We start from the raw sequence: 24,293 nt of genomic DNA, 5'->3' as shown, positions 1-24,293 counted from the left end.
GCGATTCGGTGCGACGACGACGTCATCGCGTTTATACCGAGGCGAGGAGAGAAACCCGTTCAATGAAAGAGGGTGAAACGAGTCGAGTCGTCGAGTTTTATTCGTTTTCTCCGATGTAACCCCCGAGCAGGTTGACCCTTGGTGAAAGACCTATGATTATTATACATCCGCAACAACGACGAGACGACAATGCAACATTGCGAGAGTAATCGCAGTGCGGACGAGAGCTGCGTTAACGTCGTCGTTATAAGCGACGCAATGAAATCTGCGATTTCACGATTCGTTACAACGTCGCACGATGTTGAACCGCGATGCGCCGGTTTTTCGAAGAGTACGAATTTCGATTTCCCAAAGTACCAGGACGAGGGATTGCAGATCGAGGGTTACTCACATCTCCGAAAGTCCAGAGGATAATAAGTAAGAGGAAAACCGGAGACGAGACGGCTTAATATAAATTCTCAGTCCCGTCTCGAGCGACAAAAGAAAATACGAATAAATAATCTATCAATAAATTATCACCATCGATGAGGAGTATTCCGTCGAACAGCTGTGCCTGTGAGGCTACGGCAGTGCGAATATTAGCTGGAAACGCGACGACGAAAGAACAGCTGCGGTGACTCGGTGAAAAAAAGTATCGCAAAATTTACAAGCAGTTTTGATAAAGGAAAAGAAAGTTATTGTTAGTTACCCTCGAGTGCCGGAAATAATCCGGACACTTCCGAAGGGTCGTTGTAGCAACGTCGACAGCTCCGCGGAGACCACGAGGAGAATAAAGGCTCGCCACTTTCGAGTATTCGTTGAAACGAAACACCCTCTCCTTAGATGCGTTTAATGACCAGGTCGAACCAAAAAAACGCGGAACGGTACGAAGAACAGCGTTTCTAACGACTGTCGTTTCGCTCTCATTTTCGCAACGGATGATATTATTTAAATAAACACGTGGAAAGGCGATATTCCTACAACAACAACGCTGCGATGTATCGATGCGACATTTCACCACCGTGAACATCGAGTTCCTTGTGCTTTCGACGTTTGTTCTGTGCCTAATTCGGCGGTGGTTTTCTCTGTTTGTACTAACCACCTGCCGTGCCTTCCTTCCTATCGTATGTTGGGTGATATATGCAGACGTAGATGCTGCTCGGTGAGATTGAAGAGCAACAGGCAAAAGACGATTCACTCCGGCAGCTGAACGTGAGCTCAGAATTGTATCAAGATAATTTGTTTCTCCCGTCGCGTCGTAAAGCGTCTGGTAAGCCAGCTGAGAGACGTTGGATCGTAGCAACGGGTCAGATTTGACGTCTGCGTTATTACCACAAGGCGGGAAAGTCCGAGTGATGCGATTATCGGCAATATAAACTTGGCGAAAGTATTTCAACGTTCTTATTTCACATTCGAAAGGCCTGGATTGTTCTCTTAAAGAATTCGGACCACTCTACCGGGTGTCGTTTTGGGGTCCAGGATTAATGGCCGTGGAATAATAAAGGGGAAGATCGCAGAGAGAGAAAGAGAGAGAGAGAGTCAGAGGCGCGAGGGGGTGTGGAACGGTGAGGACTCGACATGGTGAACAAAATCGTTGAATAATGACTGTTATGCCGACGAGCGGTGAAGTCGCGGACAAAGCAGTCTCCACTGAAGATGCGTCGAGCAACGTCGAAGTGGCCAGGCTCGAGGCCGTCCTGGCCACGCTCGTTGAAACGAAAGTCGAGTCCATGAAAGCATCGGCTTCAACGGCGACCAGACGCGTCGGGAGCGCCCCAGCCAGTCCACGAAGACCGAGATTAACCTCATCCTCAACGGTGTCCTCGTCCCAAAACCACTACCACCACCACCACCACCACCATCACCATCATCACAATGGCCAACAGAACGACAACCACCACCATCATCATCACCATGATCACAAGCACGACAAGAAGAAGCAGGAGGACCGTAAGCACAGGCGTCACGACTCGGCACCTTGTGGAGAATTCATTGGAGTCGCAGGAGGTTTGACTAACCAGACGGATCGACAGAGGACGAAATACGGTAAGTAGTGATGCTGGATCTAAAGATCACAAGCTTTTAAGTTTCGCGCCGACAGTCTTCGACTTCTTCTGATTCTTCTTCTACCTTTTCTTTTTTTTTTCTTCTTCTTCTTCTTCTTTTTCTTCTTCTTCTTCTTTCCCCACAGGCAAAGGACACCCGAGGGATACGGAACAGCCCAAGAGTCCTCGGAAGAGACGTCGGCACTCTCGAAGTCCTCAGGGTCCTCCGGGACTGCGGAATGTCCTGGAAGATCCTGGCCCCGAGTCCGGACTAGCTCTGTTAGGCATTGACAGAGACCAGCAGTTGGACTTGCTCAACTTTGAACGAGCGAGGGAAGCTTTTGGTGACACTCGTGAATTACCAAGACTTCAGCAAAGCTCCTGCTGTTTCTCACAGAGCGCCACTCAGCTGTGAGTTGAATATATATGCCACTATTCGGATTAGCCGGATCTTGTGATAATTGTCGGGTATTAAGGCTACGAGTGTCCTCGAGTTTTTTATAAATTAGAAAATCCTCCTGGCACGCTTATACTAACGTTTCCTTTTTTTTTTAAACTTATTGCGGTATTTACGGTAACTGCCTGTACCTTGTTACAAACGTTCACAATCTAATTCAATTTCGTTTCATTTTTCCTTAGTTACTACACCCGTCTTATCTTACAGCGCATCTCTTTCTCTCTTTCTTTCTCCCTCCGTATCTTTTCACTTCCCCATTTTCTTTTCCGCACTCCACAGTTGGCTGGGTACGAAGTTACTAAGCACCGCGTGCGTAATGTTATTTTTTTTTATATCTTCCCATCGTAGACGTTCAACAAAAATCTTCAATTCATTCATTTTATGGTATTATAGAAGTTGGAAAATTTTCAGTTACAATTAACTGGGTAGTAAGAATGTCTAGAATTTTTTCTCAACATTCGTTCCCCCGAAAACACGATGAGTTTTTAATCTTTCAGAATCTACGAATAATCATTACCAATTCGAATCTTGGTTAAAAATGTAAATTGTTAAGAAATAAAGTAGAAATGGGTCAATCTTGTTGAACGCAAAAATCTTTGATTTGGACAAATAGCCAAAGATATTTTAAAGTTTGAAACCTCTCGATTGAACAGTTTCAAAACATACCTATCACTGCTATCCGGTTATTGAAGAAGTCATAACAAAATCGAAAAAATTTTTAACGAACCAACAAATAATATTTTAATACTTTAGGATCAAAGGTGAAATGTTTTGAAATTTTTTAAGCTGATTTCTAATGCTCGACGTGCTTACCCTAAAATGTCAAATCTATAATACGCATTACGTTCAAACTATACGTACATGCATAAAGCAGAGTTTAGTCTAAAATGATCATACAGGCACACACACGTGCTCCACATAATATTGAAAGTTGAATGACGTTTATAAACAATAGGCTACCGGGTTTTGTTTAAACTATGGATCTCTGACGGAGGATTGAACGAAGAGAGAGAGAGAGAAAGAGACAGAGAGAGAGAGAGAGAAAGGCATGGTCGTCAAAACAGAATAGCTATGAACCATGCGGAATTGTGAGTGTTTATTTTGACCAAAAGCAAAGCAGGCGAAGCTTGAAGAAAGATGTCGAAGGTAAAACTGCGTCTAGCGTGTAAACGGCAAAGTTAACGAAATGTTTGTCAAAAGTGATTATTAGCGATAATAACCAGTCGCGTAACTCTCTGCCAGTGAAATTCTCTGACGATTATCGCCGCACAATGCCGGTGCTAGAAAATTCAGTTCTCAGCCTAGCACGTTGTCGTGAAGGCTAATTAACCTCCCGTCCGTGATAATTACCTTTGAGATAATTCAAGTTAGATATTTTAGCAAGCACCAAACCCTTTCACGAAACACCGAGATAATAGAGGTGCCTCCTTTACCAGACAGCAAAAGCGGCTCAAAAACATCCAACACTTGTTAAAGCTCTCTCCCCCTCTCTACCCTTCTCTTCTACTCCTCTTTTTCTCCCCATCCACCATCCCCCATCCGCATAGACGTACGTCAGAACGTGCGTGGGCGTGGCTTATTTTTCACGTGACAGATTGTATTCGTTTAAAAGAAAGTGATAAGTCAAGAGATTAAAAAGTGGAATGAGCGTGACGACGTGAATAAACCAGGGCGAAATGTCCGAGTAACGAGACCGTAAAATTGCCTTCTAACGAGATAATAAAGGTTTCGACAATGTTCTTCTTATACAGGGTGTAACCTAGTAAACGCCGCATTAACCGTTGGGTTGCCTACCGTTGAGGGGAACAAATATCGGTAATATAGACTGACCGACTTATCGGTAAGCAGCGGGTTTAAAATCCTTGCTAGTGAGCTGGAACTGCCTGTGTTGCAAAGTTGTGGTTTCGTTGTTTATAAGTCACGTTAAATTGATCATATCACCTGACTTAAATAAAGTGCTCGTGACTCGGTAGGTCTGTTTTACCGATATTTGTTCCCCTCGGTATTAGGCAACCCAACATACTCTGCGATATTTACCAGGAAACGCCTTACGTACAGTGTAAAACTAGAGAAGAATCGTAGTATTATATACCGATTCCGCATTTAATCGCATGCATTACGATGATGGTAACATTGGCAGAGAATCAGCAAACTTTCGTCTGTTTTTCTGCAGCCGCGGAATACAAACACACATCAGAGATTGTGAAAAGTCTGTTAAAGGATGAATATCGCGAAGGCCTATAGTAGATTTGGCTGTTCGCCAGAATTCTGATTAATTCCTCGTTCGTGGATCACCCTGATTGTAAGATTATTCCAGGGATTAGGGTGGTGCACGTATACTAGGTAGATATACCAAAGCTCGGAATATAAATCGGGCAAAAACTGCTAAGCGAGTGAGATTTTTTGGGGGAAAGTTTTTTTCACACGACTAAAGGGAAAAAAGCACATTAGGTGGGTACTTATCCGGCGTTAAACTTCGGCCACTAAAGATGAGCGGGATTTAAATTGATGGGAAAGAAAATTCACCCGACTATACGGTAACAGCTGTGGTTAAACAGTTTCGAAAAGCTTTTCTCGAATCGACGAACGCCACATTGATTGCGAGTACACTTATAAGTCTGCAATGAAATATATCATCGATCCTAAAAGTTTTCCATCTTAATTACCAGGTCAAAAAGGTTCTGCCATTCGTTCGAATCACGTGGTGAAAATAACTGCCGATACGTTAATCTCTGTCTCTTACTCTCCTTACAATCGGTCGAAGGACGAGGAAATCCCATCACGCCGATTGACCAGGGGTTGTTACATGGATCGGAAATTCCACTCGGAAACGACGATCGAATCCTTAGGAAGCTTCTGTTCGATTAGCGGGGTGAACGTGGAGCAAAGCGATGCGCAATTAGTAGGTATCAAATCCAGCTCCGTGTCTCTCGAAGCTGCAGCCGGACAGCTGGCCGCTAATTCATTTGGTGAAATTGGGGCATAATTCCTGTCGAGTTAACGAATTTGTTATGACTTTGGCCAATTGGCCCCGAGGATGTTGAAAAATGTGTGGATGCGTAAATTGGCGAGCTTTCGACGTTTGGGAAGCTCCAGATGCGTCTCGTTTCGGCTGACGATTTCCGGCAAAAAGAATTATTTACCCCAGACTTTCCCATCGAAGATGTTAATTACCGATTAGATCGATGAACTGCATCGCTTCGAGAAGCCTTTGAAGTCTTTAAATAGGACCTTAACCGCGTGCCTCTTCGGCGTGCTAATTCCACTGTCTAATATTGATCGGAGAGTAAACCCCTTGCAAAATGAGGCGAGTGGCAGCTGTGCCGTTTCCTCTGTGGTGCTGTAGTGAGAAATTTAGTAGCCCGCAGTTATGAGATATCATCAAACACCGTAAAATATTGCTAGCGTGTTTTATCACGATATGGATTACGAAACGGTTCGCAATCGGGTCTGGAAAAAGTCGTGGAATACTTTGTTCCTCATTTCGCCAGAGTTTTAAATATTTCCTGGGGTTGTTGGGGTGGAAAAAAAATCGTTATCAAAACGAAACCTAATTTCAGACTGACATGTTTCTGTGTATATTTCTTAGTTGAAATTTGAATAGCTGATGAAGACGCGATTGTCCTGGAAAATAGCTGCGGAACAAACCCGATGATAACTCGATACAAAGATTCGTTCATAAGCAGTCCATAAGGCATTGAGATAATAAACGAAGGGAATAATTAAACGAGAGGAGAAATAATGGAGATAATCGAGGGGGGAAAGAAAAAAATGAACATTAAAAAATGAATAGTTAAATAAATAAAAATTCACTATAGATACTTGTATAACGATGTCTGATCGGTGTAAAAATATACCCCGAAGTAAATCTGTTTGTTTACGGTGCTCCTTGGTGTAAACTAAAATGGCTCAAAATCTAAATTTACATACGTATATACATATACGCGTATAACGATTCGGTAAACGATCGCGTGCCTTATAGCGGGTCTGCGGATTATTTATTTGAAATAGTTTTCTATGTAACAAAATTTAGTTTTTAAATCTGGTCTCAAATTATTTTTTTTTTTCAAACGTTGTATATTTTTACAGGTAAATTTTCCACTTTCAAAAGTGTTTTCTATAAATGATTGATATAGAATTTTCGAAACGATCAATCCTGAACTGAGACGTTCATATTTATTTAACAACAAGAAACTTTCAACTTTTATAAATTATCTATACCATTTTTTTTGCAATTAAAATTATAATTTATAACTTCACACCTCATCAAATCACTGATAAAAATTATTTCAAGACAGCGAAATCCTTCAGATAAACAGTATCGAGGATAAATGAACTTTATAGGTGTTTCAAAGTCACAAAAATAGGTTGAAACTCGACTCGAGAACAAAAGGTATTCAATCAGGTATCCAGGTTTGAACAGTTGATTCGAAACGAGGAAAGAACAATTCCTGAAAAAAACTTTTCGGATTGGTTTACACAAACGGCGTGTAACATTAATACGTGACGTTGAGAAGGTAGAAGATATATTCGTGATGAGAATAGTAGAAAAAGAAGAAAAAAAAAAGTAAAAAAAAAAACAATTACCAATTAAAAATAACACCGCGTCCGTATGTCATCAGCGTATTTTCGTGCAGCGAAGAACAATGCTCAAGTTTCATCTTTAATTAAAACTTCTTCTAGTACATACCTACAATTTTGCGCCACGCGATGAATAGCTGCAATGCCGTTGAATGTATGTGCAAAGAGCAGGTATCGTAGGCACAAATGCAGTGAACACGAAGGATGCATCAACACTCTATGCAGTTCAACATATAAAGCATATAGATGACAGTCATATATTTCTATTGATTTTACCTCGCATAGACGTTACTGTTCAAGAACCGCGAAACTTTTCCCCATTCAACGAAAAGGCACCTCCGCCGTCTATATCTGCATCTGCGTTTTTATAATATTTTGTGATATAGTATGCATAGTTGCATTGTATTCTTGCAAATGAAGATCGATGTGCAAAAGGGATTGCTTATAGCTGGATAGCGAGCTACGAATAATAATAAGAACAAGAGTATAAAAAGAAGACAGTATGGGGATGAAACCTTCAAATATTCAAAAGGCTTGCATCACTTTTCACGATAGCTTGGCGAAGGTAACTTTTACGCTAAAACACAGTAAAATGCAGTTCGTTGAAAATTGTTGAAATTATTTGAAAGCGTGTCAGATTGTGAAAAATCGTCGGATAATCGTAGTATTTATCTATATGTATATATAAAAAAAAAAAAATTACAAATTTCGAAGAAAAATTATAAAAATGTAGAATTTTTTTTTTTGTTAAAAGATGTTTGAAATTTCTGACACGGACAAAATAGATTTTTTTTTTTCTTCCTAAAAATGAATAATGAAAATGAATTTTTTTTTTCATCGTGGTATTCTTAGAATTTCGTTGAAAATGCCAACTTTTCGTAAAATCAAATTTCTAGTTAGGCGTCGAAATTATTTCCACCAAGGTATGCGTGCGCAATAAGTCAATGTAATTTTGACAGTCGTAATTATGAAATGTTTCAACGCTGAGTTTAAACTTTGAAGTGAATAGGCGAGGCGTTTTTTCGAGTAGGTAATCGGATAGAATTGTAACACTTTGAGAAAAAGAATAGATATACTTCTGAGTATCGAGCTGCTGTTCGCCCTTCTCGAAGGAATCGTGTAAATTATGCCCCCTCAACAAATAGCCACGGTTTGCGTCATCGATCACAAGCACGTAAGGTAAACGTATAGTTCCGGACTTATTTTTACATTTTGAAAATAGATCGATGTAATGACTCGGTAAACTCAGGTCGCCTCGTCGACCGTATTGAAATATATATCAAAGAGCTTGAAAAGAAGGAATAAAGATTGTGCATTAGTAAAATTAAGGTTTGATAAATTATCTTATTAGCAGCACTTTGGATTCGTAAATCACGATAAACATCGAGGCCAACTTCACGGTGGACCATAAATTCCAAGACTTTAAAATAATCACCACCGAGATCATAACGAGATATTTATTATTCGACGTCTATTACAGATGATTACACTTTAATGAAACGAAAACACTGGGATGAAATATCGCTGTGTACCATGACCCGACTACCCACCACTCCGTGAACGGTTTCTATACCTTCCTGATAAATCTATAGAATTCTCGAAACTCGTTAAACTTCGTTGTTAAAAGAACGAGCGTGGAAAACGTTAATTAACGCACAAGAGCACAAATATAAGTATCAGCTGTAAGTTCCGTTACCTCAACTATTATTATTATTATTATTATTATTATTATTATTATTATTATTATTATTATACATCGAAGCTTTAGGGGAAGGTTTAAGTTTTGGTAAGATTTGGAAATTACTACTCCAACAAAAAATTCAGTATCCTACTCTGTTCACCACCCCATAAACCTCGAACAGTTGTAAAGGCTATCGATTCTTCTTTCATCCCCCCGAAGCCAGAGCTTCATCGAAAGCCTCGATTCTTGAATTCGGTATTCGAAAAATGTAACTCTTTATTAACGCGCGACTGTTTTTTTTTTTTTTTTTCATCAGGAAAATTCATTACGACGTCGACGACTACGTAGCGTTGAACCTCGAAGACGAGCTCGAAGACGAGGAGGACAGTCACAACGATCAAAAGAAGAGACGCGGTCCTTGCGATAAGTATCACAGGCCAAAGAGGAAGCGGAAACGACGCCGGCGGAGAATCGGCCCGGGAGAAACATCCGAAGAACTTGCCGACCCTGAGGAGCTTCCACCACGAGCTCGATGGACCATCGTCGCGACTGCCTGCCTCCTTCTCGCCATGTCGCTACTTCTGGTCGGAGTGACGCTCAGGATGGCACCCATTATCGACGACATGGGTACGTGCATTACCCAAATTTGGGGCGGGGTTGAAGTTCGGAATTTGAAAAGTTCCGAGAGCGTCTAATTCCGGATTATTTGTTGGGGAAACTTGGAGTGAAGTGAAGAAATCGAGCTTTTACTAAAGGTGAGAGTTTCGATTGGTCGGAAAGTCGATGGTTTTACGAGGATTCAAGTTACGAAGGAGGGAAATTCCGAGAAGTAAAGTTCCGACAGTGCAAAATTTCGAAAATTCAAATATACAACGAACGGGTGTAAAAAATCAGAAAAACCGAAAATCAGAATGACCAGGATTCCGAATGTAAAAATATCGCAAAAATCCAAAAGGAAGAAAGATCAAAGTGGTAAAATCTCACCAAGCCAGAAAATCACGGAACTGAATGTCTTCGATCATTCGGAATTCCGGTGTTTCAGATTTTTCAATTTTCTCATTTTTGCACTTTCGGAACTTTGAGCGTCGGGTTTCGGACTATTCGAAACTTTGATGTTTCGTCAAAGTTTGATTTCTTTACTTCAAGTTTCACCAGCAAAAAATTCGCAATTTGGCGCTTCCGGAAGTTTTCAAATTTGGAATTTCAACCCTGCTTCCAATTTTCCATACACCTCCGAGATTTTTTCCTTCGACACGAAATTCCCACGGGAAATTAAGAAAAATTACAGGGTAAGTCTGATTGATTGTGTTTATGCAATCAGGGTACATTTTCAAGATCGACACGATCGACTGATCAACGACTATTTGCCGAATAATCAGATAAATAACGACAGGCGAAATGCACATTCAGTTGTCAAAATGCAGGCTAATTTTTAGTAAACTGTACCCTGAATAAATGCAGAAATGCAGTCAGATTTAACCCTTATGCACTGAATTGCATATCAATGCAATTCAAAAATTTATTATCAATGTTTTTCATTTCGACAAAAGAATCTTCCGTCATCTAACTTCTCGCTTAATACACGAAGAAATCGAGAGAACCGAATTCTTCAACTTCGTTTTAATTATTATTATTATTATTATAATATACACGTGGTACATACGTATATCATCTATCGTTTAATTATTTTTTTCACTTCTTATTGTTAATTATAAAAAAGAAACTTCGAAATATCTTATACTAAGATACGAAAATGAAGCACAGGTTTACAAAAAAAATTGTTAAACGTCCAAAAATAGATAATTTGAAACTCTGAAAGTCAGGTTGACGTGAATATTTCAACAGGCTGCTAAAGCCCTTTGAATGAGAACGTGTATTTTAAATTTGGTTAGTGAAAACTTTACTCACGAATTGTTTATAACCTTTTTTTCTTCTACTTCTGTCCACTACTTTCTACAGCTTATCCAGAGTTCCTACAGACAAAGTAAAAACGTGGAAACCCGTAAAAACTCCGGAAATTTCTTACAGCAGGGAAAAATCAGAGAATTTTGAAAATAAGACTGGAATTTCAATTCCGTCGAAGAAATAAACTCGTTTTTATACAAAGCACTGTACTCTTACGATAAAAAAAAAAAAAAATAACAATTCACTTATAATTCTGTTTCGTCCAAGCAAAACTTATTTTCGTTTTCTTCTTACAAAAAATCGCAGACTGTTCATTGTAAATTGATATTCAGATCATGAAACATGGTTCGAAAAATCCCAGGAAAAGTTGTGGAATTTCCGCCTCCAAAAATCGTACAAGCCCTGTAATATCGTTCCTACGGCTGGAGAAGCCGTCTATTTTCACAACGCAACGGTTGAAATATAGTTGAAAAGAAGTTTTGAGATGCCGAAGGCAGGTCTCGCGATTTAGGTAGCCGGTGAGGACGCAGGAGGCGACATTCGAGTCCGTTTCAGCGTGTTCGATCTACGGTACTCGAATCCGTGCAAAGGTTTAACTTTCGAGCAAGCTCCTCTTCACGGTCAGATATATATAGAACGGATACGTGCAAACATCAGCCCCACCTCCGCAAGCGATTCGACGCAAGTAGAACCTCGACTTTAGTCGAGCTTGAAGATTCCTCGGAACCGCTTCTTATTTTCCTTCTTCCTCTTCGTCGCGTACCTGCCGTTGGCGAACACATACACATACACATACACATACGTCGAGGCCGATACGTTAACGGTGCTCGAAACTTGAGTGTATTTGCAATAATACGAGCCAAGCTTGAGTTTGTTTATCCACCGATGACGCGTGTCTTACCAATTCCACCTCGGACGTGACAGAGTGCTCTTGTTCCGGCTCGCACACTAGAGTAATACACGCCAGACCAGATTACATCTCGTTTCAAAAATTAACATTCGATCGACTCACGATGGCTTGTTAAGTGCGTAAGGAGTGAAGAAGCACGGCCTCACCTTTTATCCGTGTAAAGTGCGGACGACGAGAGAAATTTCGACTTCGACAGATTTTTATAGTAATAAACAAATAGAAACGAAAAAAAAAAAAAAAAAACTTTCAGATCGGTTATATTTTTGGTTGAAAAATATTCTACCGATTTGTTTTAAAGTCTTAAAACTTGATTGTCATCCGTTGACAAATTAAAGGAAAAAACGATTCAAAGTTTGAAATTTTCGATTTTCTTTAAACAGAATTTCAGGAGATACTTTTTCGCGTACTTTTTGTACATTAGAAATGGGGTTTATAAGCAGAAAATTTCTAATCTCAGATGATTTCTTTATATTTTTTTTTTTCTTTCTTTTTCTATCATTTAAATCATACGGATCTCAGGTTTTTCCTAAACTTCTAACGTTTGTTCAGTGATAATTCTCACGTAAAAAAAAAAAAAAAGAAATCACCGACTCGTTTCGTTCATTCTATTTAATTGATCCACAAAAATATCGTTTTAATCAACTCGTCAATATCAAGTAAAATCAATGAAAATTTGAAATTATTCCTCCTTATCAACGTTCGACTAAAATCACGTGATATGCCAGCGCAACTAAGCTGCAATGGTAACAAATTTTCGGCGAGTTTATCAGTGCAATTAAAATAAGTTTCGCGAACACAGGCCTTGCAAGCTGTTATCAAAATTCTTCAAGCTTCGATTCATTCTTCTCAAGCATGTATTGTACTTCTGCAGCTCAAGTCTCGGCATCCTGTCGCCCAGGGTTATTGAAATGTTAACTAATTGGACGCACTCATCTCGCCTCGAACCGTCTCTTCAATTCCTTCCGTCGCAAAATCATCGAGTTCAATGAAACAAATAAGTATAACATTACTTTTCTCTCTTCGCTCTAGATCAATGAGATCAAACACTTGTTGTATCGATGAATGTGTACACAATTGTGAACGAAAGACATTTTCGAACAACGTTATAATTAATTCTTCTTTTTTCTCTTTCTAACCTTTTGATTCTTCTTTCTTAGCTCACCACAAAAATTCTCTTTTTCGTTTTTTTTTTTTTTGTTTTTGGATTTTTTTTTCCAGATTTATTGAAAATTCTGTAAAGGTCACGTGGATTCTTCTTGATCTTCGTTTAAAAAGATTTAAGAACCTCGTCTACCTTGCTTTCATTTTATTCAATTCACCTGCCATTTTGGTTCGTCGATTCATTCAATATAATTCAGTATCTATTATTTTTGTCGAACAGCACGATGTTCGCCGCATTGCCAAGTTATATTCATTCATGAGATGAGCTTGAAAAAAAAATCTTTCGAAGCTTTGGCTGCCCATTCATCGCGGTTATTGAATGAACTTGATCTTCATCTTTATCCGAATGAAGTTGTTGTAAGTTTCATCGCGATTTTATGAACCGGTAATTGAAGCTTTGCAAAAATCGTCAAACACATTTTTATTGCCAAGATTTCTTTTCCGATCGCAGTTTTTTTTTTTTCTGTTTTTTTTTCTTCATGGCTTTTTGATCTTGCGATCGAATCATTGACGAGCGCGCGTAATATTCATTAAACTATAAACGATATTCAACGAATTTTATCGTTTACAATGAATTTTCATCTTTCATAAGTTTATACGATATGAGCAGGATATTTTTCTCCTATCATAATAATTGTAGATAAATTTATGGAGCTCTCGATTCACAACGAAACGGGCACTATAATAACACGCACAAAGTGTGCATTGATCGTCGCGAGATGAGAAAGCGGGAAATTTTGTTTCTGGAATAAGGTCAAAGAGTTTTTAACTTTAATAGTAGGTATATTATTTAGTTTTATTTTTCATTTTTTTTTTAGTTTTTTTATTCAACATCAAGATCCGACGTTGATCTCGTGATTCGTGTCCCGGATATTTATATCACTCGGCAGTTAGTCGTTATAAATTTACTTAAATCTTAAAACCTCAAAGCTGTTCTGCATCATTCACCGTACAGGCAAAGTATTAATAAAGAAAATTTAGGTCAATTTTCGAACCTCAACAGACTTCCTGGCCGGTCAGGCCATACAACTAAAACCGTGAAAAGTTGTTATAATTTTTCACCAGCATACACCGTAGGTACACGGTCGCATGGTGTAAGCCTATTATGTATAGGATATCGCGTCAATAAATCACAAAGAACTTGAAATCGATCAATAATCTGGAGCAAAAGACCTTCGCTAATCGTACAAAGATTACAAAATTCTCTCTTGAAATATTTAAATTCAAATATGAATGAACTTGAAACCTTGGACGGTTTTAACTTTGAAAAGATTTGATCATTCCTCGGACGAATTCGCAAAAAAAAAAACAAAAAACATCCTCGTCAAATTTGCGACCAAGAGTTTGATTTTTTTTTTCATCCTGATTGATTTCAATATATTTTTTTTCTTTTTTTTAGCATTTCTAAAGTTTCCACAAAAATCTTTCATTCAACCTGCCAGAAGTTTGTTGAACAAAATTTGTTCCTCCTTGTTGAAAATTTGGTTGAAAATTTGGTCTCCGTGAGAAAAAATAGCTATTTATGTGGCATGCCCGTAAACCACCTGTTTTTTTTTTTGGGACGGATAAAGATTTCAGAACGAGCTGAAGGCGAGCCGGAAGGGAGTACTGAAATTATCCGAGCCAAAAAACGGTTTACGGGCATGCGAAATACTATATTTTTTACGCAATGGGCATTGAAAAGCAAAACGAAGAGTGAGGTTATGTCGCGAGCTGTTCGACGAAGCTACTTTATTCGGCAGTTTGGGATGCGCACTTCGAACTGCGCATTAAAACTGCGGAATAAAGACTTTATTCCGCAACTTTGTTCGCTGCTGTATAAAGCGTTACTTTACGGAACGAAAACTGGCACAAAAAGTGGACTTTTCAATGCCCATGACGTAAAAATGAGTATTTTTTTCTCCATCTCCATCGTTAAGCTAATTCCAACATCGATTTACAATGTTTGGCAAAAACACGAGACTCGATTATCGCTGACTTTCTCGAATGTTCAAGGGTAAAATCGGCTTCTGAAACTATGCGTAATTAAAATAGAGTCAGAACTCGTAATGCGCCGAAAGCCATTCACTCGTCTATGCTGCACAGCTCGTAATAATCGTGCAGGGTGTATTAATATACCGACGTTTGACGGGTCCCGGTTTATAGTCAAACACGAACTTGTGCAATTCGAGGCGAATGTGGTTTCGTCTCGACTTAATGCACATGCCAATTGTTCTCGATTTTCGTTTTAGGGTCACGAGCGTGTTTATAGGTTTGTTTTTCCCCCTTCGGTATTGGAAGCGAAAAATTTTACGCGTATATTTCTCCATCCATTGCTTCTCGAAATGAGCGCGTTAAATCGGAGCAGACTAATCTCAGCCAATGTGGGTACATAAATAAAAGCTCATTGATGAGGAAAAAAGTCCTATTAAATCTACACATGAATTGTTGCACAAACGTTGACCGAGTTTACTGGAATTTTAATTCCGATTTAAAATCCTCTGCTGCAACTCCTACAAGGACGATCGTCGATCGAAATCCAAATCAATAGAATTTGGCTTCCGCGGATCAACCTCGTCAAGTGATAAGTGAAAACGAGCGCCTTTCATCGGTGAGATTTGCGCGTGCAAATCGAATCGGATATATAATACTGACGGACGTTAAACGCAGCATTAGAGTACGGCTAGTTCCGTTCGGGCCTGTCGAATAGTCCAGAGATATTTGGCATGTATGCCAAGAAGAGATTAGCCACTGCAGGAAGCAGCTTCCGTCCAAAAGCGAGCTATGAACTTAGGCTTCGGTTTATTTATAATAATTTTTTTTTGTTTCTCCAAATCTTTCTCCTCTCTTTCTAAAAAGAGACTTTAGTCATTATAATTAGGTTGGAGTTTGTTAAATATTTTTTTGTTCACTTCAATTTTTCACGTCGTTGCAGAATCTCGACTTTAATACACCAGATGCGGGTAATCCTGAGGTATTTATTTATACATAGATTTATGTTCCTCAACTATAATCTACTGATGTTATTACCTTAAATACGTGCAGTTAAATGCATTTCGCACTCTGCTGCGTTGTTCAGTTTTCGATTACACGGTCAATTCCGCGCAGAATTGTGCAGAAATTACGCATTAATCGGGAAAACTTGGACATGATTTAATCGAGTTGATATTATTGTAAAACGACGGAATACACTGTGCAAAGAAATAAATAATAAGTGTGAATTGGTCGATTGATCGAAAAATAGATTGATTAAAATGACAAATTGCGCGATTAATCGTTAAAATTGATGAATCAAAATTGCCAATAAAACGATTTAATGGTAAAAATAATGATTAATTGAAAAGAAAAACGATCGGTAGGTAGAACCGATTAATTGATTGATTGAAGAACCTGTTATTCCAAGTCTAGGATTGATGGATTAATTTCCCAGCCCTACAACGTTTATCATCTTTCACTTATTCGAATTTTTGTTTCCCAATTAATTTCGGCATAATGTACTACGCAATATAGAGTGTCGTGATAATGAAGCGCAGAAAATTTTTGCATCATCGCAAATTCTTAAATATCGAGGCCTGTAATTTCACTGGAATATACCAATTAATATATCCGCAGTAGATTTATGTTGAGGGCATTCAAGGGTCTACTATGTATATTAAACCGGATGTGTTTGTTATCGGGCGATACGGTATCGTGTACACAAACTAAAAAGAAGAAGAAGAAAAAGATAAAAAACACTGTTTATTCAATTTCGCAGGAGGTGCCTTCGCCGCAAAAAAATGGCGATCGCAGCTTCTGATCGTTTCGCGGTATGCAAAATAATTCGTGATTTGCATCGATTTTTATTAAATTCAATTTTAAATCGCGAGTAAAGCGATACGAATTTTCACGTGAGATTTTCACTCCAAAAGTTTTTGCATTTAAACCGTTAACTTGAAACAATAAACTCCTCGAACTGTTTTGACGTTGGTTGAACACAGTTATATAGAATGAAAAGAACTGGCACATGACATTGCATGTAAAGTTGGCGTTTTCTATAATGTAAATCATGCTTTCGATATAAAAACGATTTTCCCCACCTTTTCTCGATCGTATCGCAATATCCAATTTTTTTCACAACTCTGTGCTTATGTATCCACGTAAATGCAGTATATGCCAATTTAAAAAAAATTACGAGACACTAAGAGCAAAATTCCAAGAAACAAGTTGATTCCCGGCCATCATCGTGACCCGTTTGGAAGTATATCAAAACGATCGTAAAACATAACCGCGTGTATATTTACGATAAAATAAAAAAATAAAGAGATGAAAAAATCGAAATAAAAAAATCCAAAAAAAAAAAAAAAAAAAGCACAGCTCGCCCAATTTCACATTCGCACCAATTTCTCCGACGATAAATTTACCTGCGCGTGTGTGCAATAAATCAAGGTGAAAAAAAAAAAAAAAAAAATTCCATTCAGTGTATACACATAGCAGAAAAGACGTTGATAAAACGATTCTAACTATTTCCGTTTCGCTAGTTTATGTATTCTGAGCAAACGGGCTCAGCGGTCGAGATCAGCCCTTCAGTTATTCAACGATTTATTCGAAAGATTTTCGTGCAAGAATTTTATCAATCTGTTTTCTCGTTTTTATTTGTTTTTTGTTTTTTTTGCCCATCTCAAGATTGCGTAAAAAAAATTAATGCTCCCTTTGATCGAACCGCAATCTATAACGACGGTTAGAATTTTCCCTGAAGTATCGGAAATTCTTAGTGAAATATATACACGTCGTCGTAAATCAGAGATGCTTAAGAATAGTGTCAATATTTGAAGGGGATTACGACGCGAAAGGTCTCAGCTGCTCTCGTCCTCACAATCAGCCGTTAAAACCCTCTAAATTTTGTTTCCTTACCGCGAAAGATTTTCACCGACTCTTCGGCCGAGCAAACTTTCGGAATCCAATTATCTTCTTCAAACTCTTGTATTGAAAAATGGCTTTCGCCCACTTTCTGAGGGTGAAAACCGAGTGTTTCTACATTTTATATCCCTGTTTAATATCGAGATATAAAACTTCTAAATCGTATGATAAAAAATGATATTTTTTTCCGCGTATAGAAAACAAAATTTATTACTAGGCTTATTCGAAAAAACTTTTTTCAAATAATAATAAAAAATTCAAAGCTTTCGTTAAGCTTTCGTTAAGCTTTCGTTCACCGCTTTAAAATATATACGATCGTGAAAAACGAGTTCCGGATCCCAAAATTCTACACTCGTATTTAACTGGCTACACGCAGAGCCAATTGAGCGAGGCAATGAACCTGAAAAATAGAATCGTATAATATAACTATATGTACAGCTGAAGAGCCGATATTTGCTGGTGAATGATCGGGAACATTGATCCAGGAAAATGCCGAGCGTTGATCGAGGCCTCGCGTTAAATCGACACGCTTTGAATGCACGTATGTATGTATGTACACGTACGCTGCTATCCGAGCATGCCAAATTTAGAACGACGAGCGAAAAATATTTTATACACACCAATTTGTGCGACTGGAGTTTTTCTGTCGACGAATCGTAAATCATTTATATCACGTGACGTTATCTCCGCCTGAGAGAGAATAATTCATTAGTATAGTTAGTATTCGTGCGTTTATTACAATTTATCGATCGATAATAAACCGGCTTTCGTTATTAGCTGTAATCTGGGTTTAAATTTCGTTAATTTTACCTCGAATTTACCTCGATTTGGTTAAAACTATTTCAATTAGTGCGGCATTATTTTTTTATTTATTTCTTTATTTTTTCGTCGAGAATATGATTTTTGATTAGAGTATTTAGGAATTGTGTTCAAATCACAAAGTTTGCGCATTTAAACCGTATAAATTGCAATGATCTATGCGCACGAATCTGAACTTTAAACAATCGATTGGCGTTTCGTTGAAAAATGGTGAAGAATAGTTTTTACAACAATAGAAATCGAAGCGATAGAACGACAGCGAAACACCGTTTCAAGCTCTTTGTATTCCAAGTTCAAAGTAATTAATTTCTTTGGTGATTGAATGGAGAAAAATTTCAAACCATAAATAAAGTTTCACCACTCTGTCAATCGTAAGCTTTGAACGCTGAACATTATAAAATTAATCTTTCAGCAAGTGATTTGACCGAATAATTTCAAGGCATTAACGTCACGGTGGTAAAAAATATTTCTCAAACCACAAGCAAACGTGAATTCCTCGATTTTACCGAACAATTTAAAAAACAATGGAAATATTTTCCATCATCATTACCATAAACGTCCTTGTATACGAATAATCTAATGAAACGATTAAAACTCTGTTAAATTCGATCCGAAAGTAAAGATTATTCATCAAATAATGATCTATAAACTTTCTAACGAGTTATTTTACTATGAATGAATGAAAAAAAAATATTAAAAAAAAAAAAAAAACAAACTAACAATTATTTCCAAAAATCAAACAACTCAACGGTGTAAACGAAATTTCTTTCTCTGCATTGGTGTGAATTGTTGAAAAAAGAGTGAGATAAAAAGAAAAACGAAACACGTGTACGCCGGATAGAAATTCTCGCATAATTAGCGAGAGGATAAAAATGGATTACAAGTGTCGAAGTGACCGATTGTCGGATCCAGCAGCCGAGGACAGGGTAGTTTTCTACATCGACGATCTATCGACGCGTCCGGAATCCTGCCAAAATCCATCCCCCGCGATTTTTCAATGCGGGGGCCTCGAGACGCCGGGACTTTATCCCCCCGAGACGGGGAGGCATCCCTCGCGTTCTAATTCCGTTTACTCCCAGTCCGGAAGACCCCGACGATCCAGGACGATAACTGACGGAGATATTCACGTCGGGAGTCGTCGGGCCAGCCTCCACGGGGCGAGATCACGAGCCAACAGCTACACCGGGACGACTCCCCTAGGTGAAAACGCTTCGGGATATAGAATTTCTAATATGGCGATTCGAGCATTCCGCCTAAGCTTGTTTATTCTTATTGTCAGCCCGAGACTTTGCAATTTTCGTTGTATATAATTCTTTGCTGAATAAGGGCTGTCCGTAAATGACGTAGCTAATTACGAGGGGTGAGAGGGATTTTATTATAAAGCTACGCTGGGGTTCATTGGTGGGTGGGGGTTGAAGAGTTCCGAAATTGTGCGAAATTCCGATGTTTTTCATGGCGAAATTCGAAGTAAATCACACAAGTATTAAATGGTCCGAAATCCGACGCTCAAAGTTCTGAAAGTGCAAAATTTTGAAAGGATAAAATTACGAAAATGAGAAAATTTGAAATTCCGAATGATGGAAGATTTTCATTTGTGTGAATTTCTGTCTTTGATCTTTCTTTGTTTTGGTTTTTTCGATTTTATTATTTTCGGAATTCTGGTCATTCTGATTTTCCAAAATGTTTTCAGTAAATTACGCTGCGTGAGTATATTTAATATTTTTCTTTCGAATGGAATGAGGTAAAATTGAAATTTTCAAGCCATGTTGGAAAATCGTTATTCACGCAAAATGAACTGCTATTTTTTTTTTTTTTTATTTTCTGTCTTTTTACAGAATCTCTTTACGATTTCGATAAAAAAAATCGATAAAAAATTTTACGCACGATATTCTTAAGGCTACGAAGATCGTGTGGCACTACTCAGTACAGACTTCATTATTATCAAAACATTGAGAAATTTGATATAAAAATTTAATTCGTTTTTTAACATCATAATTCAGTATTTTCGTCCTAACTCTGCTCGTTCGAACCAAATAAATAATTTTATATCCAGACGGGTTACCAAAGCATCACTTTCGGATGTTTTGAAAAAAACTTTCATAACAACATTTTATTACACACTTGAAAATATTAATCCAGAATCTTTTTATTAGTTTTCGTTTTTAAACGTCTAAAACTCACTTTTAGTCAAATCGTTCAACTGATTTACAATATCCATCGCTATTTGAACCGTCCCATAATTTTTTGATAATTGACGTACAACGATACTTAAAGTTTAAAAAAATAAAAATCCAAATATTACATGCTATTGCAAAAACAATTTGCTAACCATAGAGTGATTAAAAAATTCTGTTTTATGGAGAATGCGCGATATAAAATAGACAACAGGATTAAGAAAAATTCCCAAGAACCTTGCGTGGCCCGATTTCGTCCTTTTTTGTTTCAACCACTGATACACGACCCATCGAATTACGTCGGGTTAACTGCACGGGCTCGAGGGCAAACAGGAAGTTATAGATTAGGCGTAGAAGGTATTTCCGATCGGCGTAAGTCTTGCCAGATTGGTTGAAGTAAACGTTTCTTTCAAAAACTAAATTCCTACAAGCCAGACGTCAAGATTTTGTGTATTTGATTAATCCTGCTTTGATCGATGACTTCCGATAGCTGAGATAAAAATTTAAAGCCTTATTTTTCATTCGTTATTCTTAATCGAAACTGGGTAAAAAAAAAAAAAAAAAAAAAAAAAAAAAATCATCGAGAAAAATAATCTTTTCACTTTCCTATCGTCCTCGAGTTTCCAACGATGCATCTAACCTTCTTTCGATCTGTCGTCCCGTGATTTCGCAATTGTTTAGTCGATGTTTCAATTCAAATTTCGTAAATCTACTCCGATAAAAATTGAAGACTCACCAGTGTTCGAATCACGACTAGTCGGTCTCTCCTCTTCCTCACAAGGAAACTTCCACCTAAAAAAAAAAACAAGAACACCAAAGATTAAGATCAGAAAAAGGATGATACCGAAACGTACAGTGAAGAGAGAGAGAAAAAAAAAAGAAAACGATATTCTGTTCATCTCTATAATATAAAACTATCATCGGTTTGTTTAAATTTGTCAAACATATGGCCGAAAGTCTGGATAATATTACAACTCCGTGCAATCAATTCTTAATCAGCCTTATTCCAGCATAGAATTATTTCCTATTCCTCGATGGATTCTCTTTATTCGCCATGAATTCGTTAGACTTTTGCAGTGTCTCTTATCATTGCGATATCCCGTAAAACTGTATAGAAAGTAAAACATGAGTAAGCAAGTATATGTAAAAAATGTGGTGAAAAACGATGTTCAGGAGACGGGAGACGAGCGAGTGTCTGCAGAAAGAATCGTCCAAAAAGGGGAAGCACAGTGCGTCGAAAGGGTTCGATACGTGGTAACGCAGGAAGCGTCGTCGCGTCGACGGAAGTTGTGAAAATAGCGATTCCCCCGGTGGGAAACCCCGTCGATATCGCCCAGGATCGAAGTCGTCGGAAAATCGTTATCATTGTACTATCTATTTTCATCTTCTTACTCGTCGCCTCGATTCTCGTCGTCGTCATCACCCTGACGCACAGCTCGTTTCACAGCCTGCCTGCCGATCCCGGAAAAGAATCGGACGATCGTCAAGATAAATAACGTAAATATACATAGACAAAGAAAGGCTTTTACTAAGTAAGAAATTGCGGTTTAAAAAAATCGGCGAATTGCATTTCAATACGTGTATTTGAAATTTTATCGCTACTCCTCGTTTGGATAAAAACTAATTTTGAACATCGTGATTATTTTTTCTCTTCCTCATTCGTTGGAAATCTTTTTTAATTTCAGCATTTTTCATTTTCTAAATGTTTCAAGATTTCCTTCATTCGTTCGCATAAACGAAACGTAAATATTTTCAAAACTGGTGTAAATTTTTCTCTCCTATAGTTGATTTAGTGCGTTGTGACTGTTTCGTCAAATTGCGGGGAAAAAAAAAAAAAAAAAAAAAAAAAAAGAAAAACAGAAAACAAACGAAAATAATAAATACTAGACTAGAATAAAAAATAAAGACGACAAACAAATTCACGAACATGAAATAATAAAATAAAATTTCAACGGCAGAATCAAGACCATTTAGCAGTATTTGGTATTTGCTCTGCAAGATAATTTCGCAAAAATCGTGAAATAAATTTGACTGCAGTATTGGCAAAAAAAATTTCTTATATTTTGTAAAAAATCTCATCCGAACCCTAACAAATTACCTTAATAAAAGAAAAAGAAAAGAAGCTTTCACTGTGAAAGCTTTTCAAAATTAGATAATTTCCTCAACGATGAGAGAGAAAAATTTGCAACTGTGCGGCAAGTCTTGTCAGGCTTGTAAAAAACACGATTTTCGATTTCTCTAAATTTGTTGCAGTTCGAAGGGAGAACGAGGAATTATTGAGTTCACTTAGTCAAGACAGCTTCGTGCCCGAGAACAGCACAGCTCAGCAGTGAAAAGCCTGTTATGCACGTACTATCGGATCGACGAAGAGGACCAGAGGAGAGAAAAACGATCCCACGCCTTCGTTTTCGCAACGTGTATATGTAATTATATAAATTTTAAACCCTGCAAAAATAGCAGGGAGAAAAACGTGCGTAAAGAATTTGTTTGTTCACTAGGTAGGTATATATATATATATATATATATATATATATATATAGGTATAATTCCGCGAACTGAAAAATCATCTTCTCTCGCGCTGGAGAAATATTTATAATATATCACCATGCATACGGCACACGTGCAGGTAGCGTACATTTCTGAAGAATTGATTTATTTTCATTTCCATACATATATATATATATACATACATACATATGCCTTGATAAAAATCAAACGTATGCTATTGAATTTCACTCGAGATAAAAATATTTATTAATTATACCTTAATTACATATTCATAAACAATACTGCATATGTTTGTAATTTGTCTATTTTTTTTTTTTCTTCTTCTTCGTCTTTTTTTTTTTTTTTTTTTTTTTGGTCTCGATTGAACAAATCGCGCTTATCGATAATTCTTTTTCAAATTATGTATTGAATTTCTTCAAGTCTGATCAGATAACAATTAGCTTAGGGTGAGAATATTTTACAACCAAATTGTATATATCCGAACTGATTTTCAAACTTCAAAATATTATCCTAGAATTTCACGCTGTATACTTAGATTGTTATAAAATCTGCTTGCATTTATTAATTGTCGCAACAACGAAACAATCCATTGATTTAGAATACCTTTGTGCGAGAGGGGAAAATTAGAAGAAAGAAAATGAAAAAAAAAAGTTATTTCCTTAGGTCACAATCGTGGTTGCAGGTGAGTTCACGATGCTTAGTTTATAGTTAATCCCACGTGGTGTACGAAAAAAAAAAATGTAAATATTTATTAAGAATTATTATACGGTTGCCATAACTATTATACATATATACAATACATACATATATGTATGTTTGTTAATTACTGTACATGTTATTATCATCGTGTTAGATAGTATGCATATATTATATACATATATATGTATGATATGATACGATAGGAATTGGTCGATATATATACTCAATTGTACATATAACAGTAGATGATTTTCCGCGAGGAATTCCTGCAGTCCAGATATAAACGCGACAAAAGTAGGAAACGGAATGAGATAAGATAATGCGAAAAAAATCATTAATTTTGTCCGTATGTATCGTTATTTATAAGCAAGACTATAATAATAATATTAATACAGGTTTAACGTGCCAATGCCATAACATAAAAATATTGCATACACGTAATTTTAAGTATTAATAGATGTACAATAATAATGATAATGATGATAATGACGGTAACGAT

General features: G+C 37.4%; 1 protein-coding gene across 2 annotated transcripts; it reads left to right on the top strand.

Moving 5' to 3' along the window:
* Positions 1-1,552: 1,552 nt before the first annotated feature.
* On the top strand, positions 1,553-23,252 carry LOC124413031. Of its 2 annotated transcripts, XM_046893374.1 has the most exons (5): positions 1,553-2,025; positions 2,171-2,435; positions 9,060-9,370; positions 22,841-23,085; positions 23,128-23,252. In XM_046893374.1, the coding sequence occupies exons 1-4, from the start codon at positions 1,581-1,583 to the stop codon at positions 22,918-22,920; spliced, it is 1,101 nt and encodes a 366-aa protein (XP_046749330.1). In that variant the 5' UTR covers positions 1,553-1,580; the 3' UTR covers positions 22,921-23,085; positions 23,128-23,252. The 2 variants fall into 2 exon arrangements, 1 of the variants encoding a protein (XP_046749330.1); XR_006929846.1 differs by lacking the exons at positions 1,553-2,025; positions 2,171-2,435; positions 9,060-9,370 and adding exons at positions 19,217-19,613; positions 21,761-22,084.
* The last annotated feature ends 1,041 nt before the right edge of the window (positions 23,253-24,293 follow it).

Source organism: Diprion similis, chromosome 1 (assembly GCF_021155765.1).
Source record: "Diprion similis isolate iyDipSimi1 chromosome 1, iyDipSimi1.1, whole genome shotgun sequence".
Classification (NCBI taxonomy): Eukaryota; Metazoa; Arthropoda; class Insecta; order Hymenoptera; family Diprionidae; genus Diprion; species Diprion similis.
The sequence above is the reverse complement of the archived record's forward strand: the minus strand, read 5'-3'. Positions and strand labels throughout refer to the sequence as shown.